The sequence below is a fragment of the Chiloscyllium plagiosum genome, chromosome 16, assembly GCF_004010195.1.
Source record: "Chiloscyllium plagiosum isolate BGI_BamShark_2017 chromosome 16, ASM401019v2, whole genome shotgun sequence".
In the NCBI taxonomy this organism is placed as follows: domain Eukaryota; kingdom Metazoa; phylum Chordata; class Chondrichthyes; order Orectolobiformes; family Hemiscylliidae; genus Chiloscyllium; species Chiloscyllium plagiosum.
Genome location: NC_057725.1, coordinates 56080098 through 56102681, shown reverse-complemented (window position 1 = coordinate 56102681; position 22584 = coordinate 56080098). Strand labels below are relative to the sequence as shown.

The 22584-nt window shown below is 42.0% G+C and overlaps 1 protein-coding gene across 6 annotated transcripts in view; it reads left to right on the top strand.

Moving 5' to 3' along the window:
• syt12 (synaptotagmin XII) overlaps nucleotides 1–22584 on the top strand; it is a 206552-nt gene that overhangs the window by 165423 nt on the left and 18545 nt on the right. For 5 of the 6 annotated variants that reach the window (XM_043706171.1, XM_043706170.1, XM_043706172.1 and 2 more), the window contains exons 3-5: nucleotides 2694–2753; nucleotides 8991–9184; nucleotides 19166–19558. In XM_043706171.1, the coding sequence (XP_043562106.1) occupies nucleotides 2720–2753; nucleotides 8991–9184; nucleotides 19166–19558 (621 nt within the window). In that variant the 5' untranslated portion in view covers nucleotides 2694–2719. Of the gene's footprint in view, nucleotides 1–2693; nucleotides 2754–8446; nucleotides 8552–8990; nucleotides 9185–19165; nucleotides 19559–22584 lie in introns of all 6 variants that reach the window. The other variant, XM_043706175.1, reaches the window with a different exon arrangement.

Sequence of the window (22584 nt, the reverse complement as noted above, 5' to 3'; positions counted from 1 at the left end):
GTCCCAGGACATCCTTGGACTACCGTAACACTGTGCCTCACACATCTGGAGGAAATACAATCAAAGACGATGGACTGTGAGTCTACTGTACATCCTGAGGGGACCTTCAAATGCATGTGGAGGCTGTTTAGCAACCGCTGGAGGTTGCTGTGTATCTGAGTTTCCTGACAAATTATTCCTCCTCAATTTCTCTGTGTCTGGGTTGCGCTGCTACTACAGTGACCCCAATGGCTTACTCTTCCAGTGAACCGATGTGACGGCTATCAGCAAGGGTAGGTTCTTAATAATATGACCTGTCAGAATTCATATCACTCACAAACGATGGTTTACCACAGTGCTCCAATGCAGTGGGATAAGGAGCACCACAGAAATCTTCTACATAGACTTCTAACATAGGGACCTTGCTCTGAACAATGCAGCAAAACACCATTCTGGGTAAATACAGTAAGAGATTTTAAATGCTATATGATTACTGAATTATTGTTTCTCTATCCCAACATTACTCTACCGAAGCAGCATTGTATATCAAATCATGGTTCAAATAATTACAGTTCAAGATGCAAGGAAATCAGTTCTGTGCCTTTGAGCAACCTATGATATCTTTCCTTTACGGCCCACACGTACCACTGTTAAAGTGATTACTCCTGCCTCAAAGGAATTACTGTGATCAATGTGTAATTGTGGAGATTATTTGTGTCCAGGACTTGTATCTCTCACAGTGAGGTAGTGTATGAATTTGGCATCACCCTGTAAAGTTGATGGGGAATTGCGGTAATCAGGCACTTAGCTGCGGAGCCCACATGTGCAGACAGAAAATACACACTCAGTTCGTCCACCTCTAGCTGTGCTCGCTGCCATCTTCTATTTCTGGCTTGTCCTTACAGGTCACACGAGTGTGGAAGGCATCGCAGGTCACACTTGGCACAGTGAGTGTCAGGCTCAGCCTGGTATTCAAGGCACTCCCCCTGAACCACTGTGTTATTTCCTTCCTCCCTACTGAGCTTCCAGCTGTTCACACACACCTCTTTGAATTATAACTTCCTCTCTCAACAATCAATCCATGAGGTCCAGACTTTCAGGTTAGTGATACAAACCACCATGCTGCACTTTCTCCTTCTAAGTCACGTTAGTATGATCAACGGTGACACACCCTCCCACAGTAACCCCTCGACACAATGCACTTTCATTATCCTCTCCTCCAAAGTATAAATTGTTTTCCCCATCACAACTATTGCCCCCTCTGTATCCCAACATTCTGCCCTCCAATGCCCACAACTGAATTCCCTACTTCCCCATCAAAGCGGTGGCCCCTGATAACTTGCCATGATTTTCAGTGAGCTGATCCCCAGGATTATCAGTGGCCAGCCCCCAATGACAGACAGCCCCAGCTGATGAGTGACCAGAGCCTTGACCGACTTCTGTGCAGCTCCCTGACTGACTTACCATGACTCCCTGGACTGGTTGCCCTGGACCTGCAGCACTGACCATGGCCCACACGTCAGACTGTAGCAATGTGGACCACCTAGACCTGACTGTCCTAAATGGCTGACTGACTGTGCCCATCCCCTTGACTTGCTGTGCCTGAACCCTCTTACTGATTTCTGCTTCTCTTGTCTTGACTCAGGATTTGACTTGACTTTACCTCTTCGCAACTTTGAGACAGGGCCATTGGTGGATGCACATTGAAGGTTTTGGCTGTTGTACAGATGTGAGATTGGCATAGCATGTTGCTGTATAGTAACATGTTCACCACCCTGATTGATCACTGCTGACAAAGCCTGGCTTTATGTCTGCATGAAAATGAGACTCAAAACAGAAGTACTTGGAGCCTCAACAAGAGGGCAAAGCACACAAAGGCCTGGCACGGCAAGGCAAAGATGGCACAAGCATCAAACTCAACACAAAGCAAGTGACCACTAACAGACTGCCATGAGGTGCACCCTGATCGAATCTATGAGATGGGTGCCTTTCCCTGCATTCAAAGTGTCCTCTCAGCAGCATTGCAATGAAAGGTGCTGGTATACTCCAATATTATAAATGGTTTGGAGAGTGATGAGCTTGCAGAGAGACTAATATGTGAGCAATACCATTGTTCATGTTCAGAGGGTATGGGTGGCCACTGCCTGGGGAGCATGCCCTGAGATGTTGGCGTCTGGTATCCAAGATAGATGACTGGAGGAGCACTCAGTGAACCAGAAACTTTCGCATGCAGTATTGTTGTTGAATGGTTCCTGTCCAGCAGTTGGGAAAATGGGAAACATCATATAAATGAGGCGCAATCAGGTATTACTGATGCGCTGATACATACAAATGGATGCCAATAAGTCTTTCTCCATTCACTAGCAAAATTTTCATCTCACCATTCACACCTGGTTGGAGAATGGGACATCCTTGTGACATCCAGAATCTCATTCTTGCTGATTTCCCCCAATGTTTTCCCTCACTTTCTAACTTTTGATGTCAATCAGAGCCTGTTTTTCTCTATCTGCACAGATGCTGTTTCTCCAGCACTTTCTGATATTATTCCAGGTCTTCAGCTTCTGCAATGCATTACTTTTATATTGATTTACTGAGCACCATCACAAAATTCACAAAAATATTAAGATTTGATTGCTTTGCTTTATTCAGGGTTTTTATCGCTTGATCTGTCAGATTGCTGTGGATGATATAATTGCCCTGTTTCTCGTCTGCAGGCAAATTCAAAAGCCACACATCCATCATGGAAGAAAACCCAACAGAACATCCCATAAGTGGTGAGTAATGCAGGAAACCTTTAACACCAACTAGCATTGCAGCTTTTATAGTAAATGGTTGATGTGGCAGATAATCCTCAAAATTATCTATTTGGTTGTTGGGAAATGTGGGTGTAAAACTGTTAAAGACACAAAAATGAGTGAGAAGGGAAATTAATAAAAGAGATGATAAATATAAGTTAGTAATGCACAGAGCTCAGGGCTACTTCTGCCTAGGAGTGTAAAATCATGACGGTAAACCAGCAGCCCATTTCCTATTTCCAATGGATTTTAATGGAGATAAAATCGTAAGGAGATGTAAAACAGCCCCTCCACTTGTTTCATATTATTGCATGGAACCAAGAACGACTCTGCACGGTGGGAAAAAAGTGCAATCCAGCAGAATTAGCAGAAAAGGCATTGCAGGAACTTCATGGGAATAATAAATAAAGAAGGGCAGGAAATCTGTGATCCTCACCCGGTCTGGCCTACATGTGACTCCAGACCCACAGCAATGCGGTTCACTCTCAACTGCCCTGTCAAATGGCCTAGCATGTTAGTTGTATCAATCGTTACAGTTTCAAGAAAGAAATGAAAACAAACAGACCACCCACCATCAAATTAGGCACCAGAAAAGGCAATGACAGAAACAGTCCTGTTAACCCTGCAAAGTCCTCCTTACTAACAGCTGGGGGCTAGTGTCAAAATTAGGAGAGCTATCTCACAGACTAGTAAAGCAACAGCCTGATATAGTCATACTCACAGCATCATACCTTACAATCAATGTCCCAAACACCACCATCACCATCTCTGGATACGTCCTGTCCGACCATCAGGACAGACCCAGTCGAGGTGGTGGCACAGTGGTATACAGTCAGGAGGGAGTTGCCCTGGGAGTCCCCAAAATTGACTCCAGACCCTAAGAAGTCTCCATAGCTTCAGGTTAAACATGGGCAAGGAAACCTCCTGCTGATTACCACGTAGTGTCCTCCCTCAGCTGATGAATCAGTACTCCTCCATGTTGAACAACACTTGAAGGAAGCACTGAGGATGGAAAGGGCCCCAAAATGTACTCTGGATGGGGGATTTCAATGTTCACCACTAAGTGATTCGGCAGCAGCACTACTGATTGAGCGGGTCAAGTCCTAAAGGACATAACTGCTAGATAGAGCCTGTCGCAGGTGGTGAGGGCAACAAGACCAATCTGCCAGTATCGGTAAGGGTCATTGTGGAGGCAAAGTCCCACCTTCACACTGAGAATAACCTTCATTATATTGTATGGCACTATCACCATGTTAAATGAGATAGACTTTAAATAGATCTAACAACACAAGACTGGGAATCCATGAGGTTCTGTGGGTTGTCAATGGCAGCAGAATTGTCCTCCAGCACAATCTGCAAGCTCAGGGCCAGGCGTATCCCCCACTCAAATGTTACCATCAAACCAGGGCATCAACCCTGGTTAATGGAAAGTGCAGGAGGGCATGCCAGGAACAGCACCAGGTTTATTTGAAGATGCGGTGTTAACCTGGTGAAGCTACCAAACAGATCTGCCTGTGTGGCAAATGACATAACCAGCAAACGATTGAACTAAGCGATCCCACAGCCAGGAGTTCCTCAGGCTAGTGTCCTGTCATCACCATCACAAGCATCCATTCCCTCCACCACCAACGCTCAGTTGCAGCAGCATATACTATCTCTAAGATGCACTGCAGACATATTCCAACGATTCTTAGACAACACCTTCCAAACCCAGCAACGCTCCCATCTAGAAGGGCAAGGACAGCAGATCAATTGAATTGAATTGAATTGAATTGAATTTATTGTCACGTGTACCGAGGCACAGTGAAAAGCTTTGCCTTGCGAGCAATACAGGCAGATCACAGAGTTAAGTAGCATAGATAAGTAAATAATAAATAAAGAGCAGCAAAAACAAAATCATAGGTACAGGCGAATGTTAAGAGTTTGTGAGTCCATTCAGTGTACTAACAACAGTAGGGTAACAACTGTTACGAAACCAGCTGGTGCATATATAGAGGCTTCTGTACCTTCTCCCCGATGGTAGAGGTTGTAGAAAAGCATTGCTAGGATGGGATGGATCTTCGAGAATGTTGGCATCCTTTCCTTGACAGCGGGCCTGGTAGATGGATTCTATAGATGGGAGGTTGGCCTTTGTGATTGTCCAGGCCAAGTTCACCACTCTCTGTAACCGTCACCAATCTTGAATGGTACAGTTGCCATACCAGGTAGTGATACATCCAGACAGAATGCTCTCAATGGCACACCTATAAAAGTTGGCAAGGGTATTCGCCGTCATGCCAAATTTCCTCAGCTGCCTGAGGAAGAAGAGACATTGTTAGGCCTTTGTAACTAGTGCATCCACATAAGTGTCCAAGAAAGCTTGTTGTGGATGACCACTCCCAGGAGATTGACACTCTCCACTCGTTCCACCTCTGCGCTGTTAATGTGTAGGGGAATATGAGTAACATTTCACTGAAAGCCAATAACTGCCGGCATTGAGAGCTAGGTTATTCTCAGTGCACCATTTTTCCAGGTCTTCCACCTCCTGCCTGTAGTCTGTTTCGATGCCATCTGAGATTCAACCAACTATGGTGGTGTCATCAGCGAACTTGTAAATGGCATTAGTCTGGTATTTGGCAACGCAGCCATGGGTATACAGTGAGTACAGTCGGGGGCTGAGTACGCACTCCTGGGGAGCTCAGTGTTGAGTCCTTGGATTCACACAAAGGAAAACTGATCTGACCTCTGATGCAGTGACTGTTGGGATAGGTTCATTAGGACTTGTCGGAATAGGTGTTACCTCTCCACCGAAAATCTGCTCAAAGCGAGCATAGAGGGCGTTGAGACGATCTTGGAGGGGTATGTCATCGTCTGCCATCTTGCACTGTCTCTTTTTTGAACCTGTGATGTCCTTCAGTCCTTGCCATTTTCGCCAGGTGTCTGTCTGGGTTTCTAGTTTGGATCGGAATTGGCCCTTGGTTGTCTTAATGGCTCTGTGAAGGTCATACTTGGATTCCTTATATTTGAGTTCTTCTGCTGATCTGAAGGCTTCACGCCTGATTTTTAGCTGGTTCTGTATATCCGAGCTCATCCAGGGATTCCTGTTGGGGAAGACCTGGATTAACATCCTTGGTATGCAGTCCTCTACACACTTGCTGATAAAGGCAGTGACAGTTACATGGGAGCACCATCACCTGAGAGTTGCCCTCCAAGCCATTCACCATTTTGCCTTGGAAGTATATTGCTGTCCCTATTGCTGGGTCAAAATCCTGGAATTTCCTCCCTTATAGCATTGTGGCTGTACCTACAGCTCATGGACGGCAGTGGTTCAAGAAGGCAGCTCACCACCACCTTCTCAAAGGCAACCAGAAACGCTCACGAGACAGCATTGCCCATGTCCCATGAGTGAATAATGCAAAAATGCTGGTTAAAGAAGATTCCAATGATTCAGCTGTAAACCAGTTTCCAATAGGGATCATTTGTAATGAGGATTACTGACAGAAACAGCACATTCTGACTGAGTCTGACTGGAACTCCAGAATGTATTCAAATTCAGCTTTAGAGCAGAGGTGAAATTTCTACATCCGCAAGCTAGACTCAAACTCTTAGGTTTTCAGCTTAGATTCACAAAATAAGAGTCAGGCTCTTTTGCAACTTTCAAAAGGTGAAGCCTGCCTCAGAGACCTATTGCTGCCATTTTGGTTTTGTCTCTGGAAGCTGTGGGTTTGGGTTCTGTGAGCCACAATGCTGTGCAGGAGGAGTGTGGGTTGGTTATAAGGCTGCAACAGTTCTTAAGAACAATAGCCCAACTCTCAACATCAGTCTGACGCCCCTTTAGCATCACTCCTCATTCCCAACCACCCACAATGCTCCCTTGTTTTCCCATACTCCCCTTCTTGCCCAAAGGTTTTTGTTCTTTGTTCATGGGATATAAGTGTCACTTGTTGAGACAGCATTTGTTGTCCATTCCTAATGCCCTTGAGCTGATTGGTTCTCTAGGCTATTGCGGGGACAGTTAAGAGTCAACCACATTGTTGCTGTGTGTCTGTGGTAACATGTTGGCCAATCCAGATAAGATTGATAGATTTCCCTTCCTAAGTGATAGGCATTCAGGTTGCATTAACACAGAAACTTCAGGATTGCTTCGGTCTGCTGTTGTGGGTGTTGTGAACGCATTAGTACATGCCAGTAGGTTCTTGTGAGCTCTTCAGTAGTAAAATTCTGATTAAGGCAAAAGCCACTTTCAATTTAAATGTTCTTAAGTTGATTCCAAGCCTGCTGCTGGCAAGTTGTTTTATAATACCTTTTTCATTTCGCAATAAAAGTAATACTTCTAGGAATAGATGTTCTGTGCTGTTATAAACTACTAATAAAGTTGATGCTTCGCTGCTGGATCCTAGCTTCTCATTTGTCACCTTCGCTGGGCCTCAAAGGTAGCCCAAGTGAACAATGTAATCAACAAGACCGTGAGCAGTAGGAAATTCATTACAGGGCAGTTTGAAGACTAAATGGCTCATTTTCATGCAGCCATTGTAAAACATGTTACCGATTTAAAATGCACCAAATATCTATTCATAGAGTCATTGTTCTTTATCACAGTGGAGCAAAAATACATTTTGGAAGGTCTAATGCAAGACAAAAGTATACAGTAAATGGCAGAACCCTTAGAAGCATCAACATACAGAGGGATCTGAGCATACAGTCCACAGTTCCCTGAAAATGCCACCACAAGTGATTAAGGTGACCAAGAAGGCATATGGCATACTTGTCTTCATCAGTCAGGGCATAGAGTTGGCAAGTCATGTTGCAGCTGTATAGTACTTTACTTCGGCCACTTTTGGAATATTGAGCACAATTCTGGTCACCACACAACCAGAAGGATGTGGAGGCTTTGGAGAAAACATAGAAATGGTTTACCAGGAGGTTGCCTGATTTGGAGGGTATTAGCCATGAGGACAGATTGGAGAGACTTAATTTGTTTTTACTTGAACGTCAGAGACTGAGGAGTGACCAGATAGCGATTTACAAAATTATGAGAGGCGTGGATAGAATGGAGAGTAGCAGACTTTCCCAGAATGGAAATGTTATTTACTAGGGGAAAAGGGTGCAAAAAGATTTACAAGGACAATACCTAGACTGGAGGGTTTGAGTTATAAGGAGAGGTTGGACAGACTAGAATTTATTTCCCTGGAGCGTAGGAGGCTGAGGTTAATAAAATCATGAGAAGCTTCAATAAGGTCTGTTCCCCAGAATAGGGGAGTCCAAAAATAGACAGAATAGGTTTAAGATGAGAGGGAAAAGTTTTAAAAGGGACCCGTGGGATAACATTTTCATACAGAGTGTGGTGCATATGTGGAACGAGCTGCTGGAGAAAGTGGTACAATAACAATGTTTAGAGGCAATCTTGACAGATATATGAATAGGCAGGGAGTAGAGAGATATAACCACTAGTCTTCTCTCTATAATGAGAAATCAGCCCTATGACTCAGTAGCACTTTGGTGACTTTACCTTTACATTTGCATGACAGTGTGAAGTAAATTATACTGAATTAGAATCCCAACGTACATCTCCAGAATTTTATTTCCATTAAAATCCATTAGAGATAGAAGGCAGGTTGCTTCTCGGAGTTATCTCCCACTTTGCATGACCCACATAGCCTGATGGACTGAAATGTGTCCAATTTCCATCACAGAAACTCAAGAGAAACACTCAACCCCTGATGGGACAGCAGAAATGAATTACACGTGGCCATGGACTACTTCCTAAGTTAAGATGAGACTTAACTGCTACAGCAATTGTAAACCTTAATGTTGTGTTTCTGAGAAATAAGCCCATCCTTATTAGTCTTCCTTCAGCTTTTGAACCTTGCTGTTCTGGTATCTTTGATCCCATGTAACTGGAAATGCAGTCCTTTAAGCAGCTTCTTCTACATTGGCAGCTGTGTACATCATCCATCCATGTAAATACAGTGCTGCAGTTTGCACATTCAGCTATGCCAGCACAATGCTGTGGTATGCACTGCCAGCACCTAACTTGATGTAGAATCTAGAGTGTGGTGCTGGAAAAGCACAGCAAGTCAGTCAGCAGCTGAGGAGCAAGAGATTCTGATGTAGATTCTGATGAGTGTCTGTTTGCAACTCTCTTGTAAATGTCCAGGTACAGCTGAGTGAATGGAAGATTTTCTTTGAATGTCTGTATTATTAACCACAGTAATGCTTTATTACTGATTCCAATAGTGATCAAAAATCCACCGGCCTGGGAAATGGGAATATATGGATCAGGAGTCCTGATCATCCTGATGGTCATTGGAGTGAACCTCTGGAAACTGTGGAAATCTGGAAATTATCCTGCTCCCTCTCCTTTCCCAAATTATGATTATAGATACTTGGAGCAGAAGTATGGAACATCATATTCAGAGATTCGACAAAAGGTAAGCCTATCGATGCTCCCTAATAATAGACCCGAGCTGGGTTAATCTGTAGTGATCTATGAGAGTGAATTGGACCATCTTTTGGCAATCCGCTGAATTCTGTTCATTTTTCGAAAGTGAGTTGGATATAGAAAAGAAAAACAAAAGCTTGAGTGACAAAGGAATGGCAGATGATACTGCAGCTATGGGAATTGCTGTTTCAAAGAGCCAGAGTATGGACTGTGGGCCGAATGGCTGTCTGCTATATTGTACAATTTTCTTTTTGAGAATCGGGGACTACCATTCAGTAGATATTTTGGAGAAGCTGGGGCTATAATCTTCAAAGAAGGAGATATTTGAATGAAATTTGATGGAGGTAGGAGACAGAGAGTGGTAGTAGATGATTGCTCTTCAGACAGGAGGTTTGTGACCAGCAGTCTGCTGGGTCTACTGTTGTTCATCATTTATATAAAACATTTGTATGAGAATTTAGTAAGCATGGTTCATAAGTTTGCAGATGACACCAAAATTGGTGGTATAATGGACAGTGAAGAAGGTTATCTAAGAGTGCAACGGGATATTTATCAACTGGGCCAGTGGGCTGAGGAATGGGAGATGGAATTAAATTTAGATAAAGTGAGGTGTTGTATTTTGCTACAACAAACCAGGGCAGGACTTACACTGTCAATGGTCGGGCCCTGGGGAGTGCTCTCAAACAGAGAGACCTAGGGATGCAAGTACATAGTTCCTTGAAAGTGGCAGCGCATGTAGACAGGGAGGTGAAGAAGGCATTTGGCATGCTTGCTTTCATTGGTCAGAAGATTAAGCATAGGATTTGGGATGACATGTTAAGGCTGTACAAGACATTCGTAAAACCACATTTGGAGTACTGTATACAATTCTGATCCACCCTGACTATATGAAGGATGTTTTTAAACTGGAAAGGGTGCAAAAAGATTTACAAGGACATTACCTAGACTGGAGGGTTTGAGTTATAAGGAGAGGTTGGACAGACTAGGATTTATTTCCCTGGAGCGTAGGAGGCTGAGGGGTGACCTTACAGAGGTTAATAAAATCATGAGGAGCTTCGATAAGATCGGTTCCCCGGAATAGGGGAGTCCAAAAATAGACAGTATAGGTTTAAGATGAGAGGGAAAAGCTTTAAAAGGGACCTGTGGGATAATATTTTCATACAGAGTGTGGTGCATATATGGAACGAGCTGCCAGAAAAATTGGTAGAGGTGGGTACAATTACAACATTTAAAATACATTTAGGCAGGGACTATGGATAGAATAGGTTTAGAGTGATATGGATCAAATGCAGGCCAGTGGGACTAGTTCAATTAGGAAACCTAGTCAACATGAACAAGTTGTGTCTGTTTCCATATGGTATGACTCTACATTCAAAATTATAAGAGATCTGGAATGAGTCAACAGGAGAAACTATTAATGGAATGGTTGAGGACATTGATTTAAGATAACTGGTAAAAGAAGTGAGGGGACTTTTTTTACATGATGTTTTTTTTGAATCTGGAATGCCTTATCTGTGGTGGAGACGGATTCCATTGAACCTTCAGAAGAGAATTGAATAATTATCTGAGTAGAAAAAAGTTGCAAGGCTTTAGAGAAAGGTGGGTAAGTGAGAATAGTCAATTTGTTCTTACAGATAGCCATCTTCTATTCTGTTCATTTTTGTAACATTCTATGACCGATATAATGAGTGGCCAATGCAATCCTGGGGCTGTGGCACCAACCTTTATTTAGCACATGTACCACCCCTGTCACATAGTATTCAGTAGCGACAATCTAATTACTGCTTTCAGGGGCCTGAACTTCACCTTTTTGACCCAATGGGTGGAATATTATCACTGACCAAAGGGAGCTTGCTCCAGCTAACTGGCATATGTTATCCAATTTTCAAAAATGGTGGAAATTAGGAAGTTTAGCACAGAGTTTCTAAGCAACTCCAGTCTTGCATCTCATTTGCAATCATTGGATATTTTTGAAATGAAGAAAACTGCTTGGGTCAACTGCCAACAGAACACATAGGATATGGGTGCACTTGATATTTGTACTCTTCAGAGACAGCCTTAATGTTTAAATCCAGTCTTTAACATGGTTACAATACTGAGGGAATTTCACAAGAGAACTATCAAACAGAATATGTCTCCAAGACAATAAGGTGATGTCAGGTTCCCAAAAGCGGGGTCAAAGATGTAAGTTTTAAGAAGTATTGTAAAAGTAAGAGTTCAAGAGATTTATAGAAGGAGGCACTAAGGCTAGAATTCAAGGCTACAGAGATCTCAGAGGCATGTAATATCGTTGAAGGTTTCCATGATAGGGAGAGATCAATACCACAACATGATTAGGGCTCAAGGATGTCCTTGCATCATGAATTATGAGCAGCTCAGCAGATTTCTTTTTCCTGATGTTTTATTCTTTTCCAATGTGTTTCCTGGGGCCCTGAGTCGGGGAATGGGGGTAATGGGATTTTTACTGAGGTGACCCACAGTTGGCGTGAAAATATCAGTTCAGGGTGAGCTTTGTAGTGGCAAGAGGAGCACTGCTGCTCTCTCAACTCCATCTAATTGAGGGTAAGACAGGCTCCTGAAGTTAGAGGGCTTCTCAAATTAAGACGAGCAGCGCACTGCACTGAACACCAGGCGGCACGGTGGCTCAGTGGTTAGCACTGCTGCCTCACAGTGCCAGGGACCCGGGTTCAATTCCCACCTCGGGCAACTGTCTGTGTGGAGTTTGCACATTGTCCCCGTGGGTTTCCTCTGGGTGCTCTGGTTTCCACCCACTGACCAAAGATGTGCAGGTAAGGTGAATTGGCCATGCTAAATTGCCAGTAGTGCTAGGTGGATTAGTCAGGCGTAAATGTAGGGGAATGGGTCTGGGTGGGTTGCTCTTTGGAGGGTCGGCGTGGACTTGTTGGGCCGAAGGGCCTGGTTCCACACTGTAGGCAATCTAATCTAAAACTGAGCAGGTACTTCAAGAAAGACCTCTCGCCAAACTTTTTTCAAAGTCTAAATTTTAAAAATCACAAGCGGGCCACAACTATTGGTATTAGAGGTGTTCCTGTACAGGGTGGCCTTCGGCTTTATCTACACCAAAACATGCTAGCCATGTACCCCTCTCCAAGCAATTGAAACCACCAACCGTCAGTTCAGGAGAAGTAGAAAATCCCAGACAATCTTACTTCAGAGCCTTTAAAAGCCTATTAATGAAGCAATTGGCTGCCTGGCTCAACAATGCAAGTTGCCCACACGTGCAGAATATGGTTGGGGATCTAGCAAGCCACTGAAATTGGTACTTCGAGCTTTATCTGTATCAGTTCCCAGCATTGGCCAAGAATTCTACACCAGTTAACCTTCAAATCCTGGCTCACGTGAGCCAAAACAATACAGTTACAATGCATTCTGTTGCTGGATAGACAGGTCCTTTATTTAAGTGGCCACAGCATATCCCTGTGCTGAGCAAGGCCTCAATTTCACTCTGAGGGTTATTAAATTTAGTTTGATGTACAGTGCAAAAGTACGCACTGGCATTTCCTGGTCATGAACTGTCGTACATCACAGGACTTAAACTACTGAATGCCACTGAAGAATATTGCTCCAAAAAAGTCAAAAGAAAAGCTAGGATCCGTGGAGTTGAGAGAGCAGCAGTGCTCCTCTTGCCTCTACTAAACTCACCATGAACTGGTATCAGCCTGTACTCACCTCTACCACGCTCACATTCCTGTTGCCCCTTATATGCCCTCCTCATGCATTGACTACCTCTCCTCCAACCTCCACTGGAGATTCTGCAGCACTTGGAGCCAGTTGACATTGGTTAGAGTGGGCCAGCAACTTGCTTGTGTTATTACGATGAGCCCAGAGAATGAACATAGGACAGTACCAAGTTCGCACTTGGGGATGTGGGGTGTAAATGTACCTGCACCCCAGTGAGTTGACCACCATAAAGGAATGTCTGCCTGACCTCTCTCATTCCAAGAACTGATCTGTACTGCTCAACTCTGCACTGCAGACTACATATTTTCATAGGGAAGCAAGGACATTAGCTGCAATTATTTTAAAAAGTAAAGCTTAACAAAAGAGAAAATCGCACAATTATTCCATGCTAAGAATCAGACCATTAAAAGTAGTTGTTTAACACAATTCTCTGCTTATTTTTGTAACTTTATCATCTTTCCAAGATGGTACTTAGAACTATAATTACTCAGTGCAGACAAGAGCCAAACGCAGCCTCATTTCAATGAGCCAGAAAAGCGAGTCAGTGTCCCTATGAAATATTCATGAATTGTCTATAAGTATTCGGGGACAATGCCAACGGAATGGGGCACTTACTGTTTAAAAAGCAAGTGTTCCTTGCCTTAGTATTCATTGGAGTGTCAGCAATGCAGCTGGCAGATTGTGAATGCTGACATAATTTATTTGGACAGAGATATTAACAGAGGCAAACCGACTGAAAATAATAATTGAACCTGATCATGACTGATCTGAATTTTAAAGAAAGCCTCCTGCTCACCGACAATGAAGTACCTACTCCTGTTACTTATGCAACAACATTGGCAGCACAGTATAGGTAGATAGATTTAATTAACCAGAAAGCAGTGATGCAGTGAGCTAGTTCGCACACTGTTCTTCCACCTCTGAGTCACGAATTTGAGCTCAGTCCACGTTGATGGGATGAAGACCATCTCACTTTGCTGACTGCATGTATCCTATTGAATAGCAGTTCTAATATTATTTCCATCGGGATACCTTAGGCCCAACAGCCCAAAAGGCCTAAAATTCAGTAGGAGGGGGAAATTTACATCTCATTCAAGGCCTTGCATGGCTGATTTTAGCATCCCCAATCTGGGGGAAGCTCGGCAGGGAATTGGTTAAATCATTGGAAGAGACTTTTCCACAATTTCTAAACAAGATAAGCCCAACTGTAATTTTACCTTACCAGTGGAGTCCACAGATCAGGCCTTGATGATTTAATCTGGGGCCCAATCTGTTACTTTGACTTGACTTTGGGGAGTGGAGAGGAGGACAGGGAATGCAATACTTATATCTTCCTGGAAAGCTGAAAGAACCAGGGGCAAATCAAAAGGGGCTCAGCAAAGTAAGCTAGGACGAGGCTGCACCAGGGAGCCTTCTCCCTCCATTGCCTGGGATTCTCCTCAGCCCTCAACCTTGTCCTAGCTTCCCAACTGGGAATCACTTCTTGGAACCCTTATCTTGTGCTGGAGCTTATCGCTCCGATCTCTTTGTGGTGATCTCCTTTCAATTGATGTTGACAGTCACTTACTGAATATTTTTGCAGCCATTTTGATTGAATTATCAGCCGGAGACATCTTAATAAGGCCTGAATGCTATTGTGCTGCATCCTGAGCACTTCGTTTAAGCATAAATATCTTTCAGTATATCAAATAAGGAAATAATGATAAAAGTTAGGAAGTGAACATTGAATAATACATTTATTGTGTTTCAGACCCTTTTGATTTGCATAATTTATTCAACTCTTTTGCCATCAATACAAGATTTAATCATAAAATGAGATGATTTTATAATTCGTCTTGCACCAGGTTTAAAGTCCTAACTACATACTCACTGCCATTGTGAATATTATCCCAGCATCAGGCCATTTTAACGTTGTAGCCTTAAATGTGTTGCAATGGTAGCAGTGATGAATTTGCCAGTGTAGGTCTCCATTTAATAGACCAGTGAAGGAACTAAAGCAGTTGATCCATCATGTCTAATTGATAATGTCATGTACCAGCATCATTAACATTTATTTATAGATCTTTAGACTGCCAGTCAATCACAAATCTAGATGTTTGGCAACTCTGTAACAAACAATTAATAACACATAGTAACCGAGGTTGTTCCTATCACTGCATTTAATATGAGTCACACTTTAACGATGAAAGTCCTGCAGAGAGAAGGAGAAAGGTCAACCATAAGAAATATTAGATTCTTGGTTTAGAAATAAAGGTATTCAGTTTATCTTTTTATCATCTAGGCAGGCAGGAGAGATGACGGAAAAAGCATTATTTCAATCTCCATGATGATGTCATAACATAGTGGCGCATTCCAGCACCATTAACGTCATCACAACACAGATAAATAAAGGAGATTTCACTTTGTCTTGAAGGCAGTGAGAGAAAAGCTTGTAATGTATAGCACTTTTCATGATCTCAAAATGTCCCAAAGCACTGATGTGGTGTAGGCCCAAGGCCAATTTTCACACAAGACACCACAACAAACTTTGGGATAAATGATTATAACATCTAGCTTACATGATGTTGGCCAAGTTATAAATATTGACCAGGGAAATCTCTTGTTTCCTTTTTCACAATAATGCAAGGAAACTTGTGATTTAGGTGTGGCACAGTGGCTCAGTGGTTAACACTGTTGCCTCACAGCTCTAGGGACCAGGGTTCAGCTCCACCTTTGGGTGAGTGCCTGAGTGGAGTTTGCACGTTCTTTCCTTGTCTGCCTGGGTTTCCTCTGGATGCTCCAGTTTCTCCCCATAGTACAAAAGATGTGTGGGTTAGGTGGATTGGTTATGCTAAATTGCCCCATAGTGTCCAGGGATGTGCAGGCTAGGCTATGGGAAATGCAAGGTTACAGGGATAAGGTTGGGTGGGGAATCTGGGTGGGATGCTCTTCAGAGATTCAGTATGGTTTCAATGGGCCAAATGACCTGCTACCACACTGTAGGGATCCTATGCTTCTAATCTAACTGTGTTTTTAATTCACTCATGGGCACTGGTGGTTGGCAGCATTTATTGCCTGTACCTAGTTGCCCTTGGTGGTGGTGAAGTGCCTTCTATTACTGCTGCAGTCCATGTGTTGTAGGTAGGTATCAGTGCTTCCCAAATTGGCATAACATTAATTTAATGCTCCACATCTAAGAAAGTCTAGTTTCAGTGTTACAACATCAAAATCTTGATTAGGATTGACTTAATAATAGAGCAATAACCTTCAAGGTATGTGCTGGATAGGTTTGTGGTTATTGTACATTTCTTACACTTTAAAAACTTTAATGGTATTGGAATGAAGACACATGACCTGTTTATAAGGTGAGGTAGGCAGGTATTTTAGGGTGTGATTGCTGGGAATGGGGAGAGGGGTAAGCTTGGTTGCAGTATTCAGTTGAGTTCAATTTTGTACCTACTGAGGTATGCCAGATATTAAACAGCATAATACCTTCTGGGTAAGTATGCAGTTCAGTTCCACTTATATGGTCCAAGTCTTTGCTCTGAGCTAAGCTTTGGAGACAGTCACAGAAAATCAGCCCATCAAAAGTGAAATATTCTTGAGGAATTTCCACATATGCCTGTGTGCCAAGGTCTCCAGAGGATTCTCACACTTATCTCCCAATTTATGTTTCATCACCTTCAATCCAGACATCAGAAGACTTAGGCCATTATCCAAATTTCTTTCTGATTCTTTTGACAATAATCTTAAACGCATGTCCTTTAGTTTCTGGCCCTTTTTCCAATGAAAACAATTGCTCCTTATTTATTCCAACAAATTTATTAACATGTCTACTAGCTCTCACGTTCACTTTCTATACCCTAAGAATAATCCCAGGTTCTCTCATCTTTGTACAATACTGAATTCCCTCCCCTTCTGGATTACGTCTGATAAATCTGATGTGTACCTTCTTCAAAGCTTTGAAATTCTTCCTAAAGTGCAGTAAACTAGTCACTTTCAAAGGGAATTGAATATATACTTGAAAATGATATCTTGTATTCCCAAGAAAGAGCTGTGGAGTCTTTCAAAGTACGCATTGTATTAGCATACCATGATTAAAGATTTATCTTAAGTAAATTGACTAATCAATCACCCTCAATCAAGGTTTGGATTTCACTTAAAACTGCACAAAATCGTCAATAAACTTTAGTTATCATGTTAAATTGATCTCTGTGCCCTCTCTGCATCAACATTTAATTAAAAGTTAACGAAGTGCATGTTATTGTTAAAAGAGCTGTTCTAAGCCTTTTGGTACTCACCTCATTAGTGAAGTGGCATTCATAAATGAGAAAAGTTTCTTTATCTGATGGAATCTTACGTTTATCAGTGCCTCCCAGTGAGTCAATTTGAGTCAATTATTGTATATTGGGATCTTTTAAAGAGATTTCAACATTATATTGTTGAATTTGTTACAACTCTTTCTATAATATTGTTATCATTGTACAAAAACTTACAGTGCTGAATGACAATGCAGTATCCAGTCTTCACTAAGTAGGATAAATTCTGTGTCTATTTAAAAAGGAAACCAATTGCACCCTGTTTACATGCTAATGCATTGCCATAAATTAATCATCTTGCTGAAAAATGTAAGTAAAAGTGAAGCTTAAAATGTCTAAAAGGATGATAAGGACCTTGATTTATTAATCTAATTTCCCAGAACCTATCGTGAGTTTCACTATTCATTTTAGGGTCAGTAAATGGAGGAATCTAAAATTTCTCTTTGTCACATTTTGTGGAACCAACTGCAAATAGCCTATCAGCTTTCGTACTGATTATTAACGTTATGAAATGAACTTGAAAACAAAATAAGCAAACTTCTGTCAGTGAATCATAGAAATGAAGAGTACAGTAAGCATTTTCACATGCATCTTCCACTGAGCAGCTCAAGTGCATTTCTAGGTGGTTTCTTTTCCCTGCCTTGAGAAATATTTACTCCACTTACTGTTGTTCTGCAAGACTTGTTGTAGGCTCAGAATATCAAGAGACAGTCTGCTCCCAGGGCCACTGTCAGGACCAAGCTGCAGCCATACATTGTGAGTTGTGTATGAATTGCTGGCTTTTTCAAGGCGAAATTAGCTAAAGTCTATTGTCGATTGTACAAGCAAGATGGTCAACTCTTCAAACTCAGGATGAAGGATGGGAGGAGTCTTTTGTTACATTTTGCTGCCTTTTGTTACATTTGGAGAGACAGGCTTGGATGGTATGAAACACAGATTTGGTGGAATAAAGCCTAGGCTAAGAAAGATACAGGATAAAGACAAGTTGCAGGGACTAGGCGTGTGTTCCCTTGAGATTAAAAGATTGAAGAGTGATCTCACAGATGTGTTGAAGATGATTAAAGCATTTTATGGGGTGGATAGAGATAAACGATTTCCAGAACAAGAGAGCATAACATTGTAATTACATCCAAGCTATTTAGCACTGATTTGAGAGAGCAGTTCTTCACTCAAAAAGTGGTGGAATTCTAGGGCTCTGTCCTTAAGAAAGTGGCTGAGGCTCGGTCAGTTCAAAATTTAAAACCAGAGATTGGTAGCTTTTGGGCTTAAGTGCCTTAAGGGACATGAAACTAAGGCACAGAATTAAAATGCAGTGTAGTCATGATCAAATAGCATGACATAATAGTCTGAAGAGGGTGAGTAGAGTGCTAGAAATTATTGCACGTTAACTCATTTGCTAACGGTGCAAATGATCTGAAGTTGAACCTATTTTAAGTGTGTCTGAATGGTCTATTACCAAACCACATACTTAACATAAAATATATTGAGCTATCTACAAATTTTTTTCTATCACGTCAGGCCTTTCAATCACCTGGTGATTACCAAAACAGTGTAAAGCTATTACTGTGTGAGTGTCACAACGGGGTCAAACTTACAGATAAAGATTCCTTTCCTAAGTTAAAGACATTTAATCAATATTTCTTTAACCAGTATTGTTTTTATATGAGGACGATATGGATTGGCGTTTTACAAAATAGTCTAGGGTATAAAGATACAAGACAAACTATCAATAATATTTTTGATGCAGGTCCAGTAACTTCAGTGAACAATACTGCAAATCACTTCAAATAATTGCTACTGTTTTTCACGATTATGGAAGTGTGAAAATTTGGATGCAGAAACCCAGTGTAGTTTCTCATTTAAGTTAGTTTCAGACAATAGAGTCAAATGTTCAAAACAATTACCTAAATTGCAGACAGAAATATGCATCAGTGCTTGAATTGATGGTTTTTTTCTCCTTCTCTCCTCAGAGAACAGTGGGTTCAAGTTATAAAAAGCCTACAGAGAAAAGTTTTCCCAGCCGTCAATCGAGCCTAAAGATAGATGAACCATATGAAACCATTAATGAGCTCGGAACTCTGGAACTGATGACTAAAGATATGGAGTTGACGTCCTATGGACCCATGAAAAAATCTGTATCTACAGACTCATTGAATTCCATATCTTCTATTGGTAATAACTTTGGCCATGACTTCACTGTTGGTCAAATTGAGATGTGCTTGGAGTACAACATGAACTCAAACACCTTGCATGTCACTCTGGTACAAGGGAAAGATTTGCTTGAGAAAGAGGATGTCAACTTTGAATCCTGTTTTGTGCGCATCAGCTTGCTGCCTGACGAGCAAATTGTTGGAATTTCACGGGTAAGCTGGATGAATTTTCACTTTCACACTTGGCTGTGCAGGGATGGAGGTTAAAAGGATGATGATTTGATCTTTCAATTCAGAGAGCTCAGAGTATTACATTCAAGGACCAACTGGCAGATTTATCTCACAGGACTCCAATTGATGCTGAACACAATGGGTTGGGTTAATGATTGCTCCACAGCAGAAGTGGAAAAAGGTATTCCAGGGAAAGTGCAGGAAAGGAACAGATTCAGCAATCAAATCCATCGTTCACAGTAATGAGAATAGCTGGACGATATGTTGCTCATTGATTGACCATCATTTTTCTGTTCAATCTCGTCTTTGAGGTGACTGTTTTGTGCTGTTCTGTACCTGGAAGTCAGTTTGTTTTCATTTTACTTATTTTCAGGTGCAATAAAAGTTTTGCTTCATTTCAAGTAAATGCAAGCAATTCAATTAATGGTGTAATTGTGATGTGTCATCCTGTTTTAGCAAAAAAAATCAATTTCATGGAGAATGAAATACAAAGAATTAATTTTGAATATTAAAGTATGACATCTTGTTTGCAAGGAAACCAGCTTCTCAGGGAGGTCTTATGAGTCTGTAGGTTAAGTCCCAAGATCAGAGAGGTAGCGGAATTGGTAATGCCCAGTTTACATAATCACCCAAAGTCAAGGTTAATATGTGCAAACAACTTCAGGATACGTCGAAAAGTGTGGTGCTGGACAAAGACAGCAGGCCAGGTAGCATCTGAGGAGCAGGAGAGTCGACATTTCAGGCCTAACGCCATCATCAGGAATGTGGGGGGAAAGGGGACTGAGAGATAACTAGGAGGGTGGGGATTGGTCTGGGGGAATCTAACTGGGAAGGCGATAGGTAGATACAGGTAGGAGGATGATAGTGATAGGTCGGAGCAGAGGGGTGGAGCATGTAGGTGGGAAGGAAAGATGGACAGGGAGGACAGTTCAAGAGGTGCTGAGTTGGAGGGTTGGATCTGGGATGAGATGGGGGAGGGGAGATGAGGAAACTGGGGAAATCAACATAGATTCCATGCTGTTGGAGGGTCGCAAAGATTGGTTGGTCAAAGTGATAATCCTGAGATTATTAAGAAAAGGTTAAATAACATAATGTGAAGAGGTAACCCTGGATGTATGAATTGAGACGGCCACTGGAATCTCTCATCCTGAGGAAGACGATACGAAAGGATAGAGGAAATATAAATAAAAGCAGAACCAAGAGAGCGGCAGCTTCAGGCTCAAGAACCAGGAGAGAAAGCAACACAAGAATCAAAGTTTTTTAAAAGATTATGTTGGAATTCAGTACACGTACACATGGTGTCAATTTTGAAAGATGAATAGATATTAAATTGTCAGATTTATTTCAGATAAAACAAGCCAAGCACAATTAAGAATCTGGAATAACTGAAAGTTATTTCTTTGCTTGCATATCTTTGTGTTATTATTTTTTAAGTTCCATGTTCCAATAACTGTATTCCTTCTTCAAAACCAGGCAGGAAAGAAGACAGACTTGCAATTAAATAGAGATTAGAGTGGTGCTGGAAAAGCACAGCAAGTCAGGCAGCATCCGAGGAGCATTCCTGATTCCTGAGGCCTCATTCCTGATGAAGGGCTTTTGTCTGAAACGTCGATTTTCCACTCCTCAGATGCTGCCGGACCTGCTGTGCTTTTCCAGCACCACACTAATCTTGACTCTGATCTCCAGCATCTGCAGTACTCACTTTCACCTTGCATTTAAGTAGCATTTTCCAAGGTCTACAGTAGTCACTTTCACCTTGCATTTAAGTAGCATTTTCCAAGGTCATCAAAGGTCTCACAGCCAATTGTTGAAGTCGCTGTTGTAGTGTGAGAGTCAGTAACTGCAGCTTTTTGTTAGGGGAATTAATTCAAATAATAATGTGTTTTGCATGTGAGAGGTAATGGGATGGAAACTCACCCTCTCCACTCTATTTTTGACTGGGGCCTGTGGCTCAATGGATAATAGATCTGACTGTGAATCAGAAGCTTGTTCGTTCGACTCTTACCTGGCTTGAGTGCATTTTAAGTGGGCGGAGTGGTAGTGTTTTTATTTCTGAACCGGAAGGCCCTGGTTCAAGTCTCATCTGCTCCAGAGGAGTGTCATAACATTTCTAAGCAGGTTGATTTGAAAATTAGCAATGAGCTAATGACGCGATAATCTGTTTTTCTGATGTTAATTAATGGGCAAATGCAGGGCTGGACCAAAGGGCTAACTCCCCTCTCCACCTTCAAAATTGTGCCAATGGAACCTTTACATGCAGTTGAAAGGGCCTCACAGTTTAACACCTTCTCCTAAATCTGGGATCCCTGATAGTTCTGCTTTTCTTCAGTAATATTACTGGAGTATCTTGATTCTTGTCCTCAAATTCTAGAGTGAGGCTGGAACCTAAAAGCTACTCAAATGGATGTGAGAGTGCTCTACCAACTGAGCTACGGCTTTAGGAGATTGCAAAGGTGCTGATTTAAATTTAGAATCAATCCAAGTTCGTATCTTTATCATTTCAACCTGCAAAAAACAATTGGAAAAGATCATTGAGTTCTTCCTTCTATAAACTTCCATGTCCCCTTCAGCCTTCTAACCCCCTCTCAAACTAATCATGAGATCATCAGGTTTAGGCCAAGTGATGCAGGGGAAGTGTGAGGAAGAACCTTTCTTCAGGCAGAGAATGGTAATAACCTGGAGTTCATTGCCCACTCAGGAGAGTGGATGCAGAAGAGCTGAATGAGTTCAAGATGAAATTGCATGAGCTAAATAAACTTACTGGACTATGGGGGTGTGGGATTGATGTGAATGCTCCATGGAGAGCTGGAATGGATCTGATGGACTGAATGACTCTCCTCTGTGTTGCCGTGACTCTGTGGCCAGAATTTCTTTGCAGAGGCAGTAGTTTCTCCCTCAACGGAGAAAAAAACAATTAGGGGTGAACACATCTCCAAAGGGCATTTTATAGCTGGCAAGCTGTTAAATGGTTAAGATCTTGTCTTCTGTTCCCACGGGGATGATTGAGT